Source organism: Oreochromis aureus, linkage group 3, assembly GCF_013358895.1.
Source record: "Oreochromis aureus strain Israel breed Guangdong linkage group 3, ZZ_aureus, whole genome shotgun sequence".
NCBI classification, from domain to species: Eukaryota; Metazoa; Chordata; class Actinopteri; order Cichliformes; family Cichlidae; genus Oreochromis; species Oreochromis aureus.
The window spans coordinates 95,996,096-96,017,397 of NC_052944.1; the positions used below are offsets into that span (position 1 = coordinate 95,996,096).

Sequence of the window (21,302 nt, forward strand, 5' to 3'; positions counted from 1 at the left end):
GATGATTTATGAGATTATTGAAGTAAGAGGCTCTGGCCTCTTTAACTGACTCATTAAATAAGTGAAGAAGTTCTTTGAAGTGTTCCCGATGGACAACCAGCCCAGTGGACTTCCAGAGACGCTCTGCTTTTCGTCAGGAGCGTCGAAGACCACGGGTTTGATTATTTAACCATGGTGTGCGGGAACTAACAGTGCAATGACTAGTTTTAAAAGGAGCAACCTGATTAAGAATGGCAAGACAGTGTTCATTAAAAGAATTAATAAGGATGTCAACCTCGTCAGAAGAAGGTTTAAAATTAAAAAGTGAAGAAAACTTTAAAATGACAGAGTCATCAATGAAGCGCCTGCGCTTAATAAAACTTTGGTGAAGAGACTCTGAATTGAACAATACATTAAAAAAGACTGACTTGTGTCGCTAAAAGAAACATCATTTAAGTTCATGTGGTCAAGGGAAACACCACAGGTGAAGACCAAGTCCAGAGTGTGCCCAGCTATGTGAGTAGGACCTGATACATGTTGAACAAAATTGAAAGAGTCCATAATGTTCAGGAACTCCTTAGTGGTACTATTTGATGAGTCCTCTGCATGAATGTTGAAGTCACCAACAATGATGACCTTGCCCAGTTTAATCGTGGAAGTTAAAAATTCTTGTAGGTCTGACAGAAAAGATGCAGCAGACCCGGGTGGACAATAAATTAAAATGCCGTATATGGGCTGTTCTCGTCCAATTTTTATCATAATCATCTCAAAAGAGATCATTGCTAGGACCTAGCAAGATGGCGCCAGTATTCACGGCCAGCCGTCTGTCCCTCCCAGTGTTATTGTTTGTCTTTGTTTTACTCGCTGCAAAAGATGCTAACTCTCTGTGTGTCTATGATCGCCAAACGCTTTTAGATTTAAGATTACCTTGTTTGAGACGTGAATCCTGCTGGAACTACGGAAATCAGAAATTTCTCCCTCCACCGTTTCTGCCCGGTGTTCCTGTCCCAGCCTGCCTTTGCTTTGCCTCGAAGCTACCCCAATCAACTAGGCGCCGCCGGCGCCGGGGAAGACGAAGCGGTCGACTGGTGAGGCTGAAGGCTGCCTTCTTACGTCTTGGGAATGATCAATACTTTGAGGCGGCCAGATCTGATTACGTCAAACACTGGACCTCCCCGACCATGATCTACCCCAGTTTGGTTCCTGTCGCTGGGATTACTACAATAAACCTACGCCTGCGACCTCCGCGACATCGTCGGAGAGGAATAAATTTCCAGAACCTGCAGATGCTTCAACGGGCTCCTATTTCCAGTACTAAGCCTTCCACTTCACTAAGGATTTGCCTTGCTAATGTCCGCTCGTTAGCTAATAAAACCTTTATTTTAAAGGACTTTTTTACTCACCGCGATTTGGATCTGTTGCTCCTAACCGAAACTTGGCTTAGACCAGGTGAGCTCAATTGTTTTACTGAACTCCTACCTTCTGACTGTGATTATCTAAATCTGCCGAGGATGGGCAAACGTGGGGGCGGAGTTGCGGCTGTCCTCAGGAAGAGACTACGATATAAACAACTTTCAACAGACTTCTACTCAAGCTTCGAAATTCTACTTTTTGAATTGGGGAACCCACGCCCAACACTTGTTGGAGTAATATACAGACCTCCAAAATATAACAAAGATTTTATTCGAGATTTTTCTACTTTTTTAGCAGGAATCATCCCGAGTTATGACCAAATTCTAATAGTAGGAGATTTTAATATCCATGTATGCTGCCCCCACAATCAGCTGGCTAAAGACTTTTTAAATCTGATTGACTCTTTTAGCCTCATCCAGCATGTATTGGATCCAACACATGTACAGGGCCACACGTTGGACCTCGTGTTGTCTCTTGGATTATCAATATTTAACTTGGAAATAAGTGATGCAATCTTTTCCGACCACTGTCCATTAGTGTTTAATATACTTTTATCTCATTGCCATCTTAAACCTACATCCTCAACACGACGTTATCGTGCTTTTAAACCAACTTCCACAGAACAGTTTTCCACTGCCTTTGAAAGACTGTCGAATTCCTCTCTTGGTGATGGCACTGAGCAGATGGATTTGAATTTTAATAATAAATGTAAGACTATTCTTGATGAGATCGCCCCATTTAAATCAGTGCGATCAACAGCTCACTCAGACCCGTGGATAAACGACTCAACTCGTTCAGCTAGGCGACAGTGCAGGAAGGCTGAACGAAAATGGAAAAAAGACAAGTTACAAGTCTCTTTCCTGCTGCTGAGAGAGACCCTATCTAGATATCAAGCCATCGTAAAAGCCGAAAAATCTAAGTTTCTCGCAAGCATTATTGAGACCAACTCTAATAACTCCCGAACTCTTTTTTCAGTTATTGAATCGGTCTTGAATACCTCCCCTGTGTTCCATATAGATAGCTCTATTGAAACTTGCGATAGATTCTTGCAGTTTTTTATTAATAAGATAGAAAGGCTTCGATCTACGTCTACCCCAGCTCTGTATAATGTCTCATTAATATATACCCCCTCAACTGTTTTTGATCAGTTTGAGGCTGTATGTCTTAACCAGGTAGAAGAGATTTGCAATAGCATAAAGACATCATCCTGCCCCTCAGATGGAGTCCCAACCCATTTTCTAAAAAAGATTATTAAGGTAGTCGGTTCTGACATCTTAACTATTTTTAATAGCAGTCTCAGCTCTGGAGTAGTACCAACTGGATATAAGCACGCTGTAGTGCAGCCAGTACTTAAAAAACCGAATCTTGATTCTTCTGTTCTTGCTAATTTTAGACCTGTCTCCAAGCTGCCGTTTCTGTCAAAAATCCTAGAAAGGATTGTATTTGAGCAGCTACAATCCTTTCTAAACAGTCATAATATTTACTTAATGATATTTTATTAATCACTGACTCAGGAGACCCAGCTGTGCTCCTGCTCCTAGACTTAACTGCAGCCTTTGATACTGTCGACCACAGCATTTTGATCTCCCGATTGGAGCAATGTGGCATCAAAGGCATCCCCTTGGAATGGTTTAGGTCATACCTCTCCAAGAGGACTTTCTCCGTGAGCCTTGATGATTGTATTTCCTCCCCAGCCCCTTTTACTTGTGGTGTCCCGCAGGGCTCCGTATTAGGCCCAATTCTCTTTTCAATCTATATGTTGCCCCTAGGCCTAATCTTTAGGAAGCATAACATCTGCTTTCACTCATATGCCGATGACACCCAGATTTATCTTCGGTTTAATAGAAACACCTCTACGCCCTTGGAATTGCTAGTCAAATGTCTCGACGAAGTTAAAACCTGGATGGCCTCAAATTTTCTTACCTTCAACGAGGATAAAACAGAGGTAATTATTTTTGGACCAAGGTGTAATTTCAATGCCCCAGATTTGGACTTATGTAATGTGGAGGAGGAAGTATTATGTTTTGTCATTTTGATTTATTATTTTATTTTCACTTCAGATTGTTGAGTTGGGTCTATAGTTTTGGGGCTTTTGGGTGTTTTTGTATTTTTATACTGAAGTCTTCAGTGGGGGAGAAGCTGACTGCAGGCTGACAGGAAATGCGTCTGCAAGCCATGCTTTTGCAGAAGTGAAACTGTTCAGAGAGCAGATGCACACTCTGTGCACCCACAGACAGACGAGACATACACACACTTAGTTAGAGGGATCACTGATAGGGGAAAGTTCAAATTGCTTTGCTTGGGGTTACTTTTAGACTATATTAGGAGGAGCAAACATATTGGCAGATCTGAGAAGGAAAACCTGTGTTATGAAAATGATTTTAATCTTTTATACATGATTGCATTTGAGCTTATTAAAGAGCTGTGGCTCCTGGTCAAGTGAAGGTCAGAAACTCTTGGCGGGCGTTATGATCTGCCAATACACGCTGAGGAGGACAGGAGCTCTGAAAGGAATTGCAACACACCTGCTTACATGACATATGCCTGGAGTTATATCCTTATATCCTTATATTCTTTAGAGCTAAGAGTTAAGTTTGTATCATTTATCACTTATATCCTTTTGAGTAAGTCTTAAGTTTCATTTATGTTCAGTTTGAGTAAGTTTCCTTCATGGTTTGAGTATCACCATTTGAGTGTGACATTTAGAAGTCACACATAGTTCAGCTGTGCACGAGCACAGGCCTTATGTCTGGCTAGGACGAGGGGTGTGAGGTGAACCGGAGTGCAGGAGAGGTCATGACACATACATAGCATACACTGCAGACACACACATACACACCATAATAGATCTATTTTGGTAAGCAAGAAGTGAAGATGTGTTTTTGCTGCAAATGCAGAATTGTGCCGACGTACTTAGAGGAAGTGCAACAGATCTCCCACAGGGAAGCGACAGCGAAGACGAGCTGAGGGGAAGCACCGACCCGAAGACAATGTTCTTTAAAACTATGTTAAAGGTTGTTGACAGAACATTTGTGGTTTTGGAGCTGACGTATGCTGTATTAAATCTGCCTAGCAACAGAAAAGGGGGCTGTACTATCTTAACCCTATAAAACCGTTGTCTGAATATGGTAAAGACAGTTAAATACTGATTGGGTTGTTGAACTCACACATGTGTTCATTAAAATGCCGTCTAAATTGCACACGCCTGGATCTGTGGTTATTTATGGATTCCTCTCTCAACATTGAACCTTGACAGTAACCTAACATGTGCTGTTAAAACGCATGTAAAAAACCTGGGGGTTTTCTTGGATAGCAAACTTACATTTGAGAAACAAATTAATTCAGTTGTCCAGCGGTCCTTTTTTAAATTAAGGCTCCTATCCAAAGTGAGATCTTTTCTATCCTTTAGAAACTTGGAACGAGCAATTCATGCGTTTGTTTTATCTCAACTGGACTACTGCAATTCACTTTATGTGGGTGTCAGTCAGTCCAGCTTGGCCCGGCTCCAACTTGTACAGAAGGCTGCAGCTCGCCTTTTGACTCGTGTGAAGAAACACCAACATATTACTCCGGTGCTTGCTTCCCTTCATTGGCTTCCAGTGCGTTTTAGAATTAAATTCAAAATCTTACTTTTAACTTATAAAGTGCTAAATGGCCAGGCACCTGACTATTTGTCTGACCTTGTGCAGCTGTATACGCCCTCTAGAGTCCTTCAATCAAGTGATCACTTACTCCTTACTTTACATAAGTCTAGGATGGTTCATAGAGGAGATCGGGCATTTGCGGTTGTGGCACCGAAAATGTGGAACGATCTACCTCTCCACATTAGAAAGGCCCCAACTGTTACGCTTTTTAAATCGCATCTTAAAACATATTTTTTTACTCTGGCTTTCGAAACTGTAGGAGAGTTACCGATTCTTTTATCCTAATCTGCTTTTAAATTATATCTGTTGTTGTTGTTAATGTCACTGTTTAATTGTCATGTTGTACAGCACTTTGGTCAACGCCCTGTTGTTATTAAATGTGCTTTATAAATGAATAAATGAAAATGAAATGAAATGAAAAGAGTCGTAACAGCTAGAGGAGATCATCTGGCATAAGAATGTCCTTTTGAAAATTACCGCTGTTCCACCTCCTCGTCGAGATATCCGAGGTGCACAGAGAAAAGAACAGTCAGCGGGACACAGCTCTAAAAGATGTGAGAAATCATTCTCACGCTGCCATGTCTCAGAGATAAACATAAAATCAAGCTTCTCCGTACAGAACAAGTCATTTAAAATATAAGACTTGTTGGCAATTGAGCGGGCATTAATTAACATCCATTTAACGCTGCGACTCACCGGGACAGGGGTAGGGTTTCCAGTAACAGAGTTCGTACTATGCGGTAAGCTGCGCAGCAAAACAGGGTTCCTGCCACGATGAGGCATTGCTTTCCATGCTTTTAGGTGGAAGCCTGGGTGGTAAACAAAGTGGGTTGTGGGGATTAATCCAGCTCCGACAAGTCTCAGGTGGATCTTACCGCTAGCAGCCCAGGAATAAAGCCCACGAAGATCTGCCTCTTTCCGAAGACGACGGAGCAGGACAAGAAAGCCGGCTCTCTTCCCCCGCTTCCTCCGACGAGGCCTCTGAAGCAGAATTGAGCTGACCGGCAAGAGTGGAGGTAAACCGGGTGCTGCATCGCGCTCAAGCGGTGGTGGGAAAACAACGTCGTATCGTTGACTCTGAAAGTTATCCATGGCAGATTTGATCGCCAGTAACGCATGGCGATCATCAATCCGAAGGGAGATGACACCGGACAAAACTGTAGCAAGAACATTTGCATAACATATAAAGTAAACAAACACACGGACGGAGGCAGCGGCACAGCCAAACACAGGCGCCATCTTGCTTGCATGTCATCCAGATATGGGCCAGGCCTGGTATAGATGGCACTGTGATGGCATGCCATATCTTGCTTGATTGTATGTTTTGGTCATGTGGCCCATTCTCATAGAAAACAGGTCTGGCCCGGATCTGGCATTAAGCTAGCACTTCTGACTGCCCACATAGCAAATTGGTATGGCCCGGATCTCCACACAATGTGCTTCACATGGCCCACATACCTCAAAGAATGACGGCCCTTTGGTGGCCCAGATCTGGTTTGCCAGAGGTGTCCCACACATGGGCCAGCACAAGGCCAGTTGCAGATACACTGGTGGTCCTGTGCTGGCCTAGAACAGTTTCATCTCTGTGCCAGAGCAGTTTCAGCTCTGGGCCCAGATGTCAGCCTAATGTGTACCTTAATTAAGCCATGTAATAACAATATGTGCATAATAGTGCAAAAGTAACATGACAAAACTCTGTTCAGACACTAATTCTTATATAACATTTTTCTACTCTCCCAGATTAATCAAAGTGCTCTATACAACGTGCCATATTCACCCAACCACACACTTTCTCTTGACTGAGTGCTTCCTAACTACATTCATACACATTCACACTCACGACACGCAGACTGGAGGAGCCAGGGATCGAACCACTAATCTTCTGATCAATAGGTATCTACTGGCAAAGATGAGTAAACCCTCACTAGGTTTTGGATAATGTGTAAACTCACAAACCTGTCAAACCTGCATTTGAAAAGTTGGCTACCATAGCAGTATAGTATTGTAACGTGGCATTTGGGACTTCTAACTAATAGGAAAATAGGAACATAAATAGTTCATCATTGCCAGACCTGGCCCACATCTGGTTGACATACGCCCTGCCAACACACCGGTCAGTCAGAAATGCCAGCTTGATGCTGGATCCCAGCCACAGCTGTTTTCTATGGGACTGGGCCACATACACCAAATGATAATTGGGCCAGATATGGCATGCCATTGAATAAACAGTGGCGTCATTGCCAGACCTGGTGCACATCTGGTTGACATACATCTTATCATGCCAGAAGTCAGCCAGCAGTGCTGGCTTGATACCAGATCCGGGCCAGACCTGCTTGCTATGTGGGTGACTGGTGTCATGGCAGAGTGTATGTGGGCCAGATGTGGGCCAGGTCTGGCAATGATGCACTATTTATGTTCCTATTTTCCTATTTTAGTTAGAAGACCCAAATGCCATGTTGCAATACTATACTGCTATGGTAGCCAACGTTTCAAATGCAGGTTTGACATGTTTGTAAGTGCACACTTTATCCAAAACCTAGTGAGCGTTTACTCATCTTTGCCACTGGGTGGCTGCAGCTCAGGAGGTAGAGCAGGTCCTCTATTGATCTGAGACGCCTTTGTCCTGGGCCCCTGGAGGCCGCAAACGCCAACGCAGGAGTAGAAGATTCTGCGTTTTGGTTTGACTGAGATGGTGCATTAACAGACCAGCGCTCCCCAGTTTATTAGTGGCTAATGTGCAGTCTCTGGACAAAAAGCTGTGCCAGCATCGGGCGCGGATCTCTTTTCAGCGGGAGATGCAGGACTGCTGCGTGATCTGCCTCACAGAAACCTGGCTATCGTACAAGGTACTTGACTCCACTATATAGCTACCAGGGTTCTCCGTGCACCACGCAAAAAGGTCACAGAAACTACGCTCGGAGTATGTGGCAGGGACTAAAGACAATCACAGGAAAATCAGCACACTGCAGACCACGGCCTCTCTGTGTGAGGATCTAAACGCATTATACACTAGATTCGACACAGCAAACACCATGAGCAATTCAAATTCAGTCAGAGAAGGATATGATGTTTCAGACATCATTACCTGATCCTAAGTTTACAGTATCAATCAATCAATCAATCAATCAATCAATCAATCAATCAATCAATCAATCAATCAATTTTATGTTTATCAATCAATCCAAGCTTTATTGATATTTGTTATCAATACAGTGATGTAAATTATTGAATATATACCTAAATAAGCAGAGTCACCACATGGTATTTTTGCCATCTGGCAAAATTTTTTTAGGGACTAATAAAGTATTCTGAATACAGCAGTGGAGAGCCAACAAAGCAAAAATGTCGGTGGTCCTTGTTTAAAACAATTTATTTATTTTGTTTATTTACACCAGGGGTAGGCAACCTTCCTGATGATGAGTGCCATCTAAAAGTTCCTCAGAAGTCAATGTGCCATATGATTACATTAGCAATAAATTTAATAATGCTCTACATTAACAGTTACACACTATAATGAACAACTTTATAGAATTATATTTGTTCGCAGATGTTGGCAGCTATCAGTGAATAGTTATCAGCTATTTTGAAACAAAAAAAAGACACTTTTTATCCATAACAAGAACTCCATAACAGCAAATGAACAGTACAACAGAAAATGCAAATGCTATTTATGGTCTCCTCACAACAATGATAAAAAAATCGCATGTTTGTTAATACAGGGATACACTTGTTAATGTGATCTCTGGTCGTACAGCGTTCAGACGGCTACCTGAGGACACCCTTCGTGTGAGAGAAAATCTGCCCACACAGATGTGTAGAGTCAAATACTGTCAATAAGCAGCATATTATAGTGACTTGAAGAAATCCCTGCAGCATCACATGCAGAACAAACAGAGGCCACGTGTGGCACAGTTCCTGTAACGGGATGAATCCGTGGATGTGTCGGGATCTGACGCTGAATCATGTCGCTGTTCTTTTCCACATGGTACAGGTCAGCTGTTCCACACAGATTTCAGCTTTCTAGAAGAGTTAGTCTGGAATAAAGCAGCTCTCCTCTGGACCAATCCTGCCTCCAGCTGAGCCGTCACACACACACATTCACACACAGTCCCAGCAGTTTGTAGCACAGCAGTGATCCTTCTATCAGAAACATGCTGCTTCTCCTTCATCCTCCTCTCATTGATCTGAATCAGCTGTTTTCACAGAGAAACGCTGCACAAATCCTTCACTCCACTATTTCTGTCAGCAGATGACTCGCTCTATCATGGCTGCTGCTCTTTTTCACTCATTTGTGCTTTGAATCAAATCTGTTTCTCATCATCACCATGAACAGGCTGCTCATCAATCAGCACATTAGCTGTAGATCAGCTGCACACTGATGAAGATGCTCAGACAGACGGGCACACAGAGGACTTTATGATCTGTTCTTACATTCAGTCCAACATGGATCATTTCAGAGTCCAATCATCTCTGGAAACTTGTGCTTACATGGCACACGGTGCGCTGGGCTACTTCAACAAACAGCACTACACCTCTGGTTGTCAGCTTCATCTCTCCATCGCTCTCCCCGTGGCTACAGTACAAGTGAGCTGACACATCCATCAGTGGAGACTGTGGGCCAGTAAGGAGCAGCAGCTGCCTGCAACATGGGCTTTACATTGAAAACAGCCACAAGTCTGGGCCTAACCACGCCTTTGGACTTCTTCTTCATTTCCATGAGATTTACATTTCAGGAGTTCCCCTGGAAAAGAGCCATTTTGAAAGCTGTTTGCTGACTTCATCAATAATCTGCTTCAATCATCCAGATGAGAATCCTGAGAATGGAGCAGCCCTGATAGCAGCTCATAGGATCACAGTGTTTTCATTCAGCTGATTGATTTCACAGGTTAGGAGGTGAACAATCTAACTGTGCTCCTCCTTCCACCTTTGGACCACTCATTTAGTGACAGCCAGGATTTGACAATCAGCTGTGACACAGGAAAACATGAGGTGGGAAACTCTGGAGAAGATTTGCTTTTCTCTACAGGGGAGGCTCGCACATCTAATCTGCTCACAATCACTCAACTCACTTCAACAACATGCTGACTCAGTCATTTCTGCACGTTTCCTCATGTTACAGCATCAGCAGAATAATTTAAAATATCTTTTTGAGTTTTCATGTCAGTTCCAGTTTTAGCTCACTGGCAAGAAAAAAATGATTGGAAAAAAAGTTTTGGTGATTTTTGATAGATGGACAGCAACAGACTGTTAGTTCTGACCTGCATCTACAGCACTGACCTCTGACTTTCAGCTCCACTTGTTTCTCCATCAGGATCTTTCCCTCCCTGCTGTAGACGGTGCAGGTGTAGTCGTTTGTGTCTCCATCTGTGGGGTATTTCAGGGTCAGACTGAGGTCTCCAGTTTTCAGCAGGTCTTCATTCATCTTCGTTCGGTCTTTGTAAGCCTGGTGCTGTTCTTCAGGCTGGTCAGAGTTGTTCTCATACACGTGGATCTTCTTGCCTTTTCTGTCCATCCACTCCACTTTAGCACCTTCAGGCAGCCGAATTGTGGTGGTAAAGGGCAGCTGGACAGACTCCACCCCTGAATATACCTTCACCTGTGGGACTGAGAGGCAGAGGAGGAGGAAGCGTTTGTTTAAGAGGAGCAGGATGAGGAGAAAGAACTGTGATGAGTTTATATTTATTCATGAAATCACAATCTTATAGAAAATAAGCAGAAAACAAAAAGCATGAGCATTCGTTTAAGAATGCAGCAGATGTCTTCATAGTCTTCCAGCTGTTTCTGGACACAGCAGGAAAAACATCTTCATTGGTGAATCACTGAAATATTTCATGCAACTTGCAGTGTTACTCATTACACCTCTCTTATGTGCTGTATTTTTGCATTATAGATAGAACAAGATTTCAGCCTCCTGTTTGATGAGGTCACTGCCAACAAATTCTTGGAGTGTCAGCCCATTGTTATCAAATATTGTAAACAAAAGTCATGGACTTGTACCCACCTCAGAGCTTTTGGAGTTCATGTGCAATGCTGAGTCAGCTACTGAAGTTGAGAATGCGTGACTGTTTTTAATTGCCATTGTTGGTTATATAGGTAATTCTGTCTATTGAATACATTTTTGGAGTAATTCTTTGTTTATTCGTCTGTAGGCTGGCACAGTGACATGTCTGCTATTTTGCTGTTGCTACATCTGCTACCACCATCTGCACAAGGACGAAAGAGACCAGGAAAGATGTCTGCATCTCATGCTGTTGATAAGCTTATCAATTTCCAAAAGGTATATTATTTAAAATATATGTTCCATCACCTCCATTTTCATGTATGGTAAGGTGGATCTAATCTAATAGGATAGTCACTAAATACTGCTGTTCAATGTGTTTTTGTAGGCTGGAACCAGTGTACAGCAGCAACTAGACAACATCACCCAAAGCAGTTAACCCTACCTCCTTCCTCAGGGACCCACAAGAAGCAGCATTCATGCCTTCTTCATTGTGATTGACAAGCATTCACTTCCATGTAAAGCGACAGGTTCAGTAGGAGCCCTTGATGAACTCTTTAAGACCCATTATGTCTTTGATACATCATACAGTTCATTCCTGACCAACCTTTTCACTTTTCTGCAAACAACTATTTGCATCTTAAATGTGGTCAAGTGGGATGCTCACGTTCTTTCAGTAGCTTTTCTGGCTTATAAAGCACCTGAACAAATGCCACGTAAGCAGTTCATTTGATTCTGTGGAACGAGAGTTTTCATTAGGTCAAAGTGTTATTGACACAAATAATGCTGCTAATGTTGATGTGGTGCCTGAACATTTAGAGGCCGAGTCAGAATCATCGTCAGCAGGCCTTGTAAATAGTAGTGCAGCAGTTATTTCTCATCTAAATGCAGCCAAAGTGTCCATGGAAGAAATTCTTCAAGATATCCAAACATACTGAAGAAAAAGTCATTAAGCATGTATTTAGTAATGAAAGACAAACAGAAATGTGCAAGAATGTTGAAGCATGTATTGATGAGTTAGACAATAAACTCCTACATGACCTCTGACCTTTTGACCTGTAGGTACAGGACTGACCTCTGACTTTTAGCTTCACTTGTTTCCTTAGCAGGATGTTTCCCTCCCTGCTGTAGACGGTGCAGGTGTAGGTCCTGGTGTGCCAGTCTGTGGGGTATTTCAGGGTCAGACTGAGGTCTCCAGTTTTCAGCAGGTCTTCATTCATCTTCGTTCGGTCTCTGTAGTCCCGGTGCTGTTCTTCAGGCTGGTCAGAGCCGTTCTCATACACGTGGACCTTCCTGTTGTTTTTGTTCTCCACCCACTCCACTTTAGCACCTTCAGGCAGGTGAAGTGTGGTGTTGAAGGGCAGCTGGACAGACTCCACCTCTGAATCCACCTCCACCTGGGGGACTGAGAGGACAACAAAGCACAACATGAGCATGGATGGAGACATTTGTGTTGACTCTAACAGGCTGAATGCTGCTGCTTCACTGGGAGCTCACTGTTAGATAGAAAGTGGTCAGTGTGAAGAGGAGACGCAGCAGAAAGATGAAGACTGACAGGAAGAAAGCAGTGAACAGACTGATGGAGCTGCTGTTAGTGGGACAGGACTTTATTCAGTCTCTGAGGACCAGATTTGACTTGATGAAGCAGAGAAACACAGTCTGAGTGTTTCTGTCACACTCACTTCATCACACAGCTCAGTTTGACAACATTTGGAAGAATTTGATAGAAGCCTTCCTTTAGTAAAAGCACCAATAAAACACCATGAAAACACCTCACTACACACAAAACTGCAGTACTGGCAAATTGTACATAAAGTATGAAAAGTCAAAGTACTTATTGTGCAGAAAAATGTTCCCATCAGTGTCTATGGATCAATATTACTGCTGCACATGTTTAAGGCTGAGCTCATTTCAAATCCTTTCTATTGTGTTGAATCTGCAGTAATGCATCATATTCTATAAAATCATATGTTTGTAGTGGCTGTCCTGTGAGGACCACGTATCTCTAAATAAACAGCTGTTAATGAGCTCACAAACACAGGCCTACAGCTGGATTTGAAAAAGTCCATTCAATAGAAAATCAACAGTCACAGCTGGATTCAAAGGCTTGAGCTCTGTGTGACATGGTTACCTGTCAGTATCTACAGGGGGATTCAAATATGAAGGAAACATGAAGGTGGTGCATTAGAAAAACTGCTGCTTTCAAGTGCAGAGCAACAAACTATTTGAACTGATCCAACTTTATTAACACAGACAAAGATTTGTGGATCAGCTGCTGTTTGCTGCTATAGATATAATCCAGCTGATGTGGGAGAACTACATGTGACACTTTGATGCAGCCATGAATCTGACTGATTTCTTTCCATTTTCAAAGGTTGATGCATCAGTTAAAGTCCTTAAAAAGCTCAGAAATAAAGAGAAAGGTTGGTTAAAGCAAAGAGAGGCACTGGCAGCATTTAAGACACTAAACAAGAGAAACAGATCAGAGAACATCAGACTGAATAAGTGGAATAAAGTGAAACAGAGAACTAACGCTCCCTAAGAATGGAGCTGTCAGAGGAAGAGAGCAGCAAACTGAAAGTCTCTGTTAGCTGCAGAGCTCTGAAACTTCACACAGCTTTGGATGATAACATGGAGAAAGGATGTGGAGATTTTCACAGCTCTGCTAGAAATCATCTTCTAGTTATTGTGACTCAGATATGACTGATTATAGATGAGGACCAAAGATGTCATGATCCTGGGCCATGTTGGCCCAGTATTCTTAGTTTTCGTGTGTTTTGTGTTTTGTTCTTTACTTGTGCCCTGGTTTCTAGGTTGTTCTGTTAAGATGCTCCTTATTTGATTACCCCCTGTGTGCTCCTCTGTGTATCTGTAGACCCTCGTTCCCCTCCTTGTGTTTTATTCCATGTTTTTCCCAGCCCGTTATGTCGTGCACTCTCTCCGCTTGTCTGCACCTCTGTACTTCCTGTTTTACTTTGACAGTCTCCCGTCAGTGTCGTGTTTACTACTCCTGCCATGTCTTGTTATGATTATCAGTGTCACCTGTGTTCCCCGTGTGCTCCCACTTCCCTCATTAACCCTCTGTGTATTTATGTCTGCGTCTCCCTCAGTTCTGGCCGTGTGTTTCTCCGTGTAATATGTTATAGTTTCCAGTTTAGTTTGTATGGTTTTCCTGTCCAGCAATAAAGCTGTGTTTTGAGTTCATTCCTGCCTCCGTGAGCTTGCGTTTGGGTCCACTTCCTGCCAGCCACACAGCCGAATCATGACAAAAGAAGGTTTTTACTGATGTTTGAACTGACTTAGCTTAGCCTGTGTTTTAGCCACATGCTAAACAAACACATGTTCAGAAACTAGAAGATGTTACCTTTCAGATGAAGTCTCACACATGAACTTTGCTCCTACAGTTCATCTGCTGAAGCTTTTACATTTGGGTGGAAATCAAATAAAAACCAAAACAGCCACAAACATCAGACATGCTAACACTGTAACATTATTGGATGGAGCCCACTGAGACTGAACCACCATCATGGACCTTTGACCTGTATCTACAGCACTGACCTCTGACTTTCAGCTCCACTTGTTTCTTCATCAGGATGTTTCCCTCCCTGCTGTAGACGGTGCAGGTGTAGGTGTAGTTGTCTCCATCTGTGGGGTGTTTCAGGGTCAGACTGAGGTCTCCAGGTTCCAGTAAGTTTCTCTTCATCTTTGTTCGGTTCTTGTATTTATCGTCCTGTTCTTCAGGCTGGTCAGAGCCGTTCTCATACACGTGGACTGTGTCATCTTCATCATCCTTCCACTCCACTTTAGCATCTTTAGGCAGACAAACTGTGGTTTTGCAGATCAGCTCGACAGACTCCACCCCTGAATCCACCCCCACCCAGGGGACTGAGAGGACAACAAAGCACAACATGAGCTGTAGTGAAGGTTACTAATGTTCTCCTTATGACCTGTTACAGTGGACTTATTCCTGTGCTTGTCCTGTTAGACCTCAGTGTAGACACAACATTTACTACAAACACTAGAACACACCAGAGTTATTAAAGGAAGTTCACTGCAGTGGTTTGAATCATATCTGATAGATTCCACTTTGTTTGTATAAATGAGGAGTTTCCTTTACACACAGCAATTATTCATAGATTTGTATGATCGCCATGCAGATGATACACATTCGATTTTCATGATTAATTCCTGTTAAATCTGTTACAGACGTGTTTTAAAGACACAAAGGCCTTGATGATCTCTAATTTACTGGTTCTAAACTTATCACATTGATCCTGGACCTGTTTATGACTATAACTAACAATATTTTATTGATGTTTATTGACGTTTGCTTAGTAATGCTAATAATAATGCTTAGTTTTGTTCTTAGAGTTCCTCAGAAAGAGGCAAATTTTAGCTCTGAAAAAATTTTAAACATCTTAATGATCCTAAAACATTCTGGAAAATAATAAAATCTTATTACGGGGATAAGATACCACCAAGATACCTTAGGGATGGTTTTTCCCGATGTTTGTCTGCATGCTGCTGCTAAATGGCCAACTCTGTATATTTACAGACTTTGGTTGTTGTTTTCTTTCTAAATTGCTGTTTGGGTTTGTTTCTTCTCTTTGTGTGTATATGTGTGTCCTTATATATGTATATGTATATTATATACGTATATAAGGTACGTATATAATAATACGTACCTTATATACGTATATGTGTGTATATTCTGTGTCAGAACAGAATTGGGGGAAAAAAGCTTTTGAATAAGTTGCCTCAGGAAAAATCTATAGAAGGAGTTTAAATTCCATTGGAAAGAAGTGAGAGAACACACTATCAAACCACCGAGTTTATTTTATTTTTTATTTTTGTTAATTTTTTTTGTTGTTATTAGATTGTAAAACAAAATGGTGTTGAGACACTTTATTGTAACAATTCTTTTTCCTTTTTCTTCAATAAAATTATAATTTAAAAAAAGAAAAGAAGTGAGAGAATGGCTCAATTTGATCAGTGTGAATTTTGTTATTGTTGGTTTGATAATGACCTGTTATTTTATAGGATTCAGGAATTAATGATTGTGTTCACTTGTGTGTGTGGAATATTGTATTTGCTTCTTTACTTGTCATGCATGGTATTTCTTGTAACTTATGCTGCCCTCTGCTGGTCTCTCTTGGAAAAGAGATTTTATTCTTGTTAAGACTTTTACAGGATAAGTAAAGTTCATCACAATTTAATTTAAGTTTAATGTTCATCACAGTTCGGCCTCTGTAAACCTCGTGCTGTTCTTCATATTGGTTTGGACCATTTGTAAACACATGGGCCTTCTGGAACGGCTCATAACGTTCCCATATCACTTGAATTTCCCCTGACAGGTTTTTTGTGGTTTTAAAGGGCAGCTGGACAGACCCCACCCCCTCCTCCACCTCCACCTTCACCATAAAAACTGAAAGAACAACAAGCAGACAGCAGCAAGTTTTCAGAGGTGTAGAGAAATGCTGAAGGACAGAAGCAACCAGTAACATCCCTGTTTTACAGGATGGGGTTTTAAGATACCATGGAAATGCACATTGATTTGGGATTCTCTTTGATGATGGAGAATCACCTCGACCCCAAGAAGCTGCTCAGAGTTTTCATTGTGTATGAAGAGGACACCATGCACTACTTCCTTCAGCACGATTTCATTTAATTCAGCAGCACTTTGGAACTGAAGCAGGCTGGACGTTGACATGTCTGACTAAAGCTAACAGAGAACAAACTTGAGGAAGCTGAACCTCAGGACTGAACTAAAACATCCCAAACTCTGAAACCTCCCAGAGACATTTCGCTGCATTATCAGTTTAACATGATGGATACATGGCATCTGTTTGTGGTGTTTGTGAAGTTATGTCAAATAATCACCATGGATTTGTGAAAACTGTGTTTGTCTTAAATGAAGAGGCTTCAGTATATCTAAGTTAAGCTATCCTGTGACTCTCAGCTGCTCAGCTGATCTTCTTAGTTTAATCCACTCGCACAAGCTGAGTATTCTGTGAACCTCAGGTGGGTGATGTTTGCGCCTGGCAGTTAATATTTGTATGTTCTGTATCTCTTTGTGCTTTGTCTGCATCATTTTTCTGTTTTAAAGACTTGTTGGAGTCTTGAAACACTTCCATTTTCATTAAGCAATTCTTTATAAAGCCAAAGTAGTTCTCACTTTAGATCATCTAGATTCTAGAATAACAGACATTAACTATTAACTACCTGAATTAACCATGATATAAAATATGAAATAAGTACTAACGAAACATTTATTAAAACAAACAAATGTGCTTCTAAATACTTTGTTCATCAGACATATAAAACAGACATATTAATAAAGATTATACACTTATATCTATTTATAAACCAAACACTAAGGATGAGTATTGCTTTATAAATGATTAATTAAGCACTCACTAATACCTTACTAATGCTGCAGACATGTTGGATGAAGAGCAGAAGAACAGACAGACTGAGCCTCCACAGTCGGCCATGTCTCACACACATCAGCACAGAAACCATGAAGATCTCATGTGTCTGCTCTGAACATCTGAAGCTCTCCACCACATGACTGAGCACAACTCAAGGAGGAACATTTACTGAAGCTGCTGCAACATTTACTGTCAGCACATGTTTCCATGTCAGCCTGCTGTTTACCACCACAGAAGAAGAACAGCTTGTACACATGCAGCCTCTGTGTCAGATCAATGCAGTGAAGCACACACACTGTTTAGTAAAGTCATGTTGTGGAGCTGTTTCACTGATCAATGACTGTCTGAAGGAGGTTTTCTGACTTCTGGAACAAACCTGGAAGTTTCTCTTCAGCTCTCTGTATCAGCTGTTTGTAACTCTCAACTCTTTCAGCTTCAGAATGTGTGTGTGAATGGGTGAATGACTGAATGTAGTGTGAAGCGCTTTGGGGTCCTTAGGGACTGAGTAAAGCGCTATACAAATGCAGGCCATTTACCATTCTTGAACAAGTTTGTGTGAGCCGCAGTCAAGGAGCCACCAGAGGACACCTGCTAACCATCGGCATTGTGGGTAGTGTAGTAGAAGACACTCACCTGACATGAAATAGTGCCGGAAATGAAATAAAAGACCTCCAGAAATCCCAAGAAGAACCAGGAGAACCAGGAGAACTGTGGCCCAGGCTGAAAATGGTTCTGTGGAGAAACATAAAACAATATCAACATGACTGCTGAACATTGACCTCAACCTCCTGCGATGACCCCTGCTGTTTTTTTACATCTCTGACCTTTGACCTGCAGCACTACTTTCTGTCTCAGGATGTCTTTGCCCCTGTAGATGGTGCAGATGTATCCTCCACTGTCTCTCTTTGTGGGGTATTTCAGGGTCAGACGGAGGTCTCCAGTTCTCAGCAGGTTTTCTTTCATCTCTCCACGGCCGCAGTAAAGGTTGTCCAGCTGTTTCAGGTGATCACTCTTATTTGAATATACTTGGACCACCGTGAGTTCTTGATCAGAGTGAGTCCACTCCACTGTGGTGTCCTCAGCCAGGTCAGGTGTTGTGTTGCAGGGCAGCGTGACAGAGTCTGACCCTTCCTCCACTTTCACCTCCACCTGCTGGTCTGAGGACAATAAAGCAGAAAGATTAAAATTGCATCTGGAAAGTATTCCAAGCACTTCACTTGTTCCACGTGCTTTTATTCCAACACTCATTTTAACCTCAGAATTCTACACGTAATACAGGCTATGGATTTACATTACTGCAAATGTATTAAAAATAAAAAATGAGAATAACATGCAATCACAAACTTTGCTCAGTGCTTTATTGAAGCAACTTTGGCAGCAATTAAAGCCTCGAGAATTTCTCAGTATGATGCTGCAAGCTTGGCACCTACTTTTATGCAACTTTGTTATTCTTCTTTGCAGACCCTCTCAAGCACCATCAAACTGGATGTGTGGCGTCAGTGCAAAGGCATTTATGGGCAGAAATCTGTGCCATCAGAAACTGAATTTGAATAGGTTAAATTTGAATTTGAATTGCTCGGATTGAATCTGAATTGTAACTTGAATAAAAGCTTTTGAAAACTGAATTTGAATTAGTCTGATTTGAAATTGAATTTATGGTTTGAAAATGATCATCAATAAATTGAAATTGAATTTTATATTTTGAAAATGAATTCATTTGCTTTGAAACAGCATTTTATCCTTTAAAAATTCAGCTCTTGAATAATTTCAGTTTCACTCTCACCATTCAGTTTCAGTTCTACAATTCAATTTCAGTTCCAAAATTCAGTTTTTTGGAACTTACTTCCGGTTCCGGTTCAAGCGCAGATCAATAGAACTACGTTTTGCCAGCGGACTGAAAGTGTTATTGACGGGAGTCTACAGCGTCTTGAGCTGAATTAAGACTTCAGAAGTCATTCCTCATGTCGAATGACCAGCGGATAAACTCTCAGGTTGGTAATAAATGTATTACATGTAGAAGAACAAGCATCATGTTAACAAATGATAGCTGTACAGTAACTTTTATGCTTATTGTAGCTGCTAGCTAAAAACGCTAATTTAGCCTAGTTTGCCCTGAATTCAGCTTTGACAAATATGATCGACTGTTTCTAGTAGAATTCCAAAGTTGTCATCTTGGACCCTGTCAGAGCCCTGTATGCTTGCAGAGACCCCTACAGTAGGGAAACATGCAAAACGCTGTCCAAACCTATTTGAGCTTTATTTATGTCTTACACAGCATCCCAACTCTTTAGCTAACTTATTAACTTTAGCTAAAGTGAATAGTTAGTCTAATTCATTAGTGCAGCATTACTGGATCACCTCCGTTTGAAGTGATATGATATGTGACTATCACTGTGTTTAACTATCATGATAATTCTTAGGGTACTGAGTGCATGCTTAATTAGTTGGGGGTTTTTTTAAACATACTGCTCCATTGCTATGTTTGACAGGCTGAAGTTGTCGGGTCACCTCCTAAATCGACCATCTTTTACAGGTGTTTTTGTGCCAGAAATGGAGCGTCCACTGAAGACTGAAGATACTGAATCTCTATGCCGTGCCATTGATCCCTCTTAAGCCTTCATCTACACAACAGACATTAACTTAACCACTCTCACATGCTCTGTACCTACATCACCTTCCCTGATAGTCGTAGCTTGGCTCATCTGAGGGTGAAATTATAAGAATGTGTTATTTTGCAAAGTGCTCTCTAGGGTTCCTAAATAAAATATGGCATTTAGGTCATTTCTTTTGAATTAATCCCTTCTTCTGAAATATAAGACCCTCTCCTGGTTTTAATGGCACTTTGGATTTCCTTACTTTCTGTTCCACTCCCAACCCCAAACAGATGCTGACACAGTAACATGGAAGAGGGAAAGAAGTTGGAAAGGACTACTATAAATAAACCTAATGCCCAACAATGAAAAATGTAAAATAAGAACAATAATAAAGATAAAACATGAAGTAACAAGTTTTTTGTTTATTCCAAATGTACAAATACAAATACCATAATGGAAGGCCTCAGTCATCACATGCTTAAACTCATATATTTTTGCTTATGCTGAACAGGCAGTCAGACATGCTGTAACTGTGGGGTAGAAAACTGCATGAACACCATACGGCAGGGGTCTCAAACTCCAGTCCTCGAGGGCCGCTGTCCTGCAACTTTTCCATGTGTCCCTGTTGCAACACACCTAGTAGGTCATTAGCAAGAGTATATGTAACGGGTGTATTAAAAAAGTAATTTATATTTCACCAAAGATCCATCCTGCAGTGTTATTTTGCTTTGTCAGTATTGGTTATGTATATGTGTTTATTTATATATGTTTATTTTCTGTATTTATATTTTGGGAGCTCTTATTTTGTTTGTGTGACCTTTGACTTCCCACGAAGTCACTTCCTGTAGCTGCGCGCTATTTTCCTCAGTCGCCTAGAGGCCCCGCTGAGGAGAGGTGAGCGTATGCTAGTGTTCTCAGTTACAGAGTGAATAAACACAGTTAAAGTAACTAAAAGTAATTCAAACACTGCTCGTTCCCTTTGTACATTTTGTCTCACAGTTCTGTTCGATGTTTCAGTGTGAATTATTGTTTCTCTGTCGAGTACAGCACTTTATTGTAACATGCTAGTTAGCCATTCTCAGATGAGAGCATGGGAGCATGCAGGTGGCTTCTCATGTGGTCCGCTATCCTTCTCTCTCCCTTGAAGGTGTTCATGCAGAAGTCCAGTAAAGTGAAGTCGCTGTACTGTTTTATTTTTATTTTAAACAGGTATGTGAGCTCCCTCTTTTATTTTTGTGTCATG

At 41.5% G+C, this 21,302-nt stretch overlaps 1 protein-coding gene across 1 annotated transcript in view; it reads right to left on the reverse strand.

Annotated features, from left to right (window-relative positions):
* Window positions 1-21,302, reverse strand: part of LOC116328660 — a 209,680-nt gene that overhangs the window by 169,564 nt on the left and 18,814 nt on the right. Inside the window, exons 3-4 of the mRNA XM_039608858.1 lie at window positions 18,290-18,622; window positions 18,099-18,197 (exon numbers count right to left, since the gene is read on the reverse strand). Coding sequence (XP_039464792.1) covers window positions 18,099-18,197; window positions 18,290-18,622 — 432 coding nt within the window. The remainder of the gene's footprint in view (window positions 1-18,098; window positions 18,198-18,289; window positions 18,623-21,302) is intronic.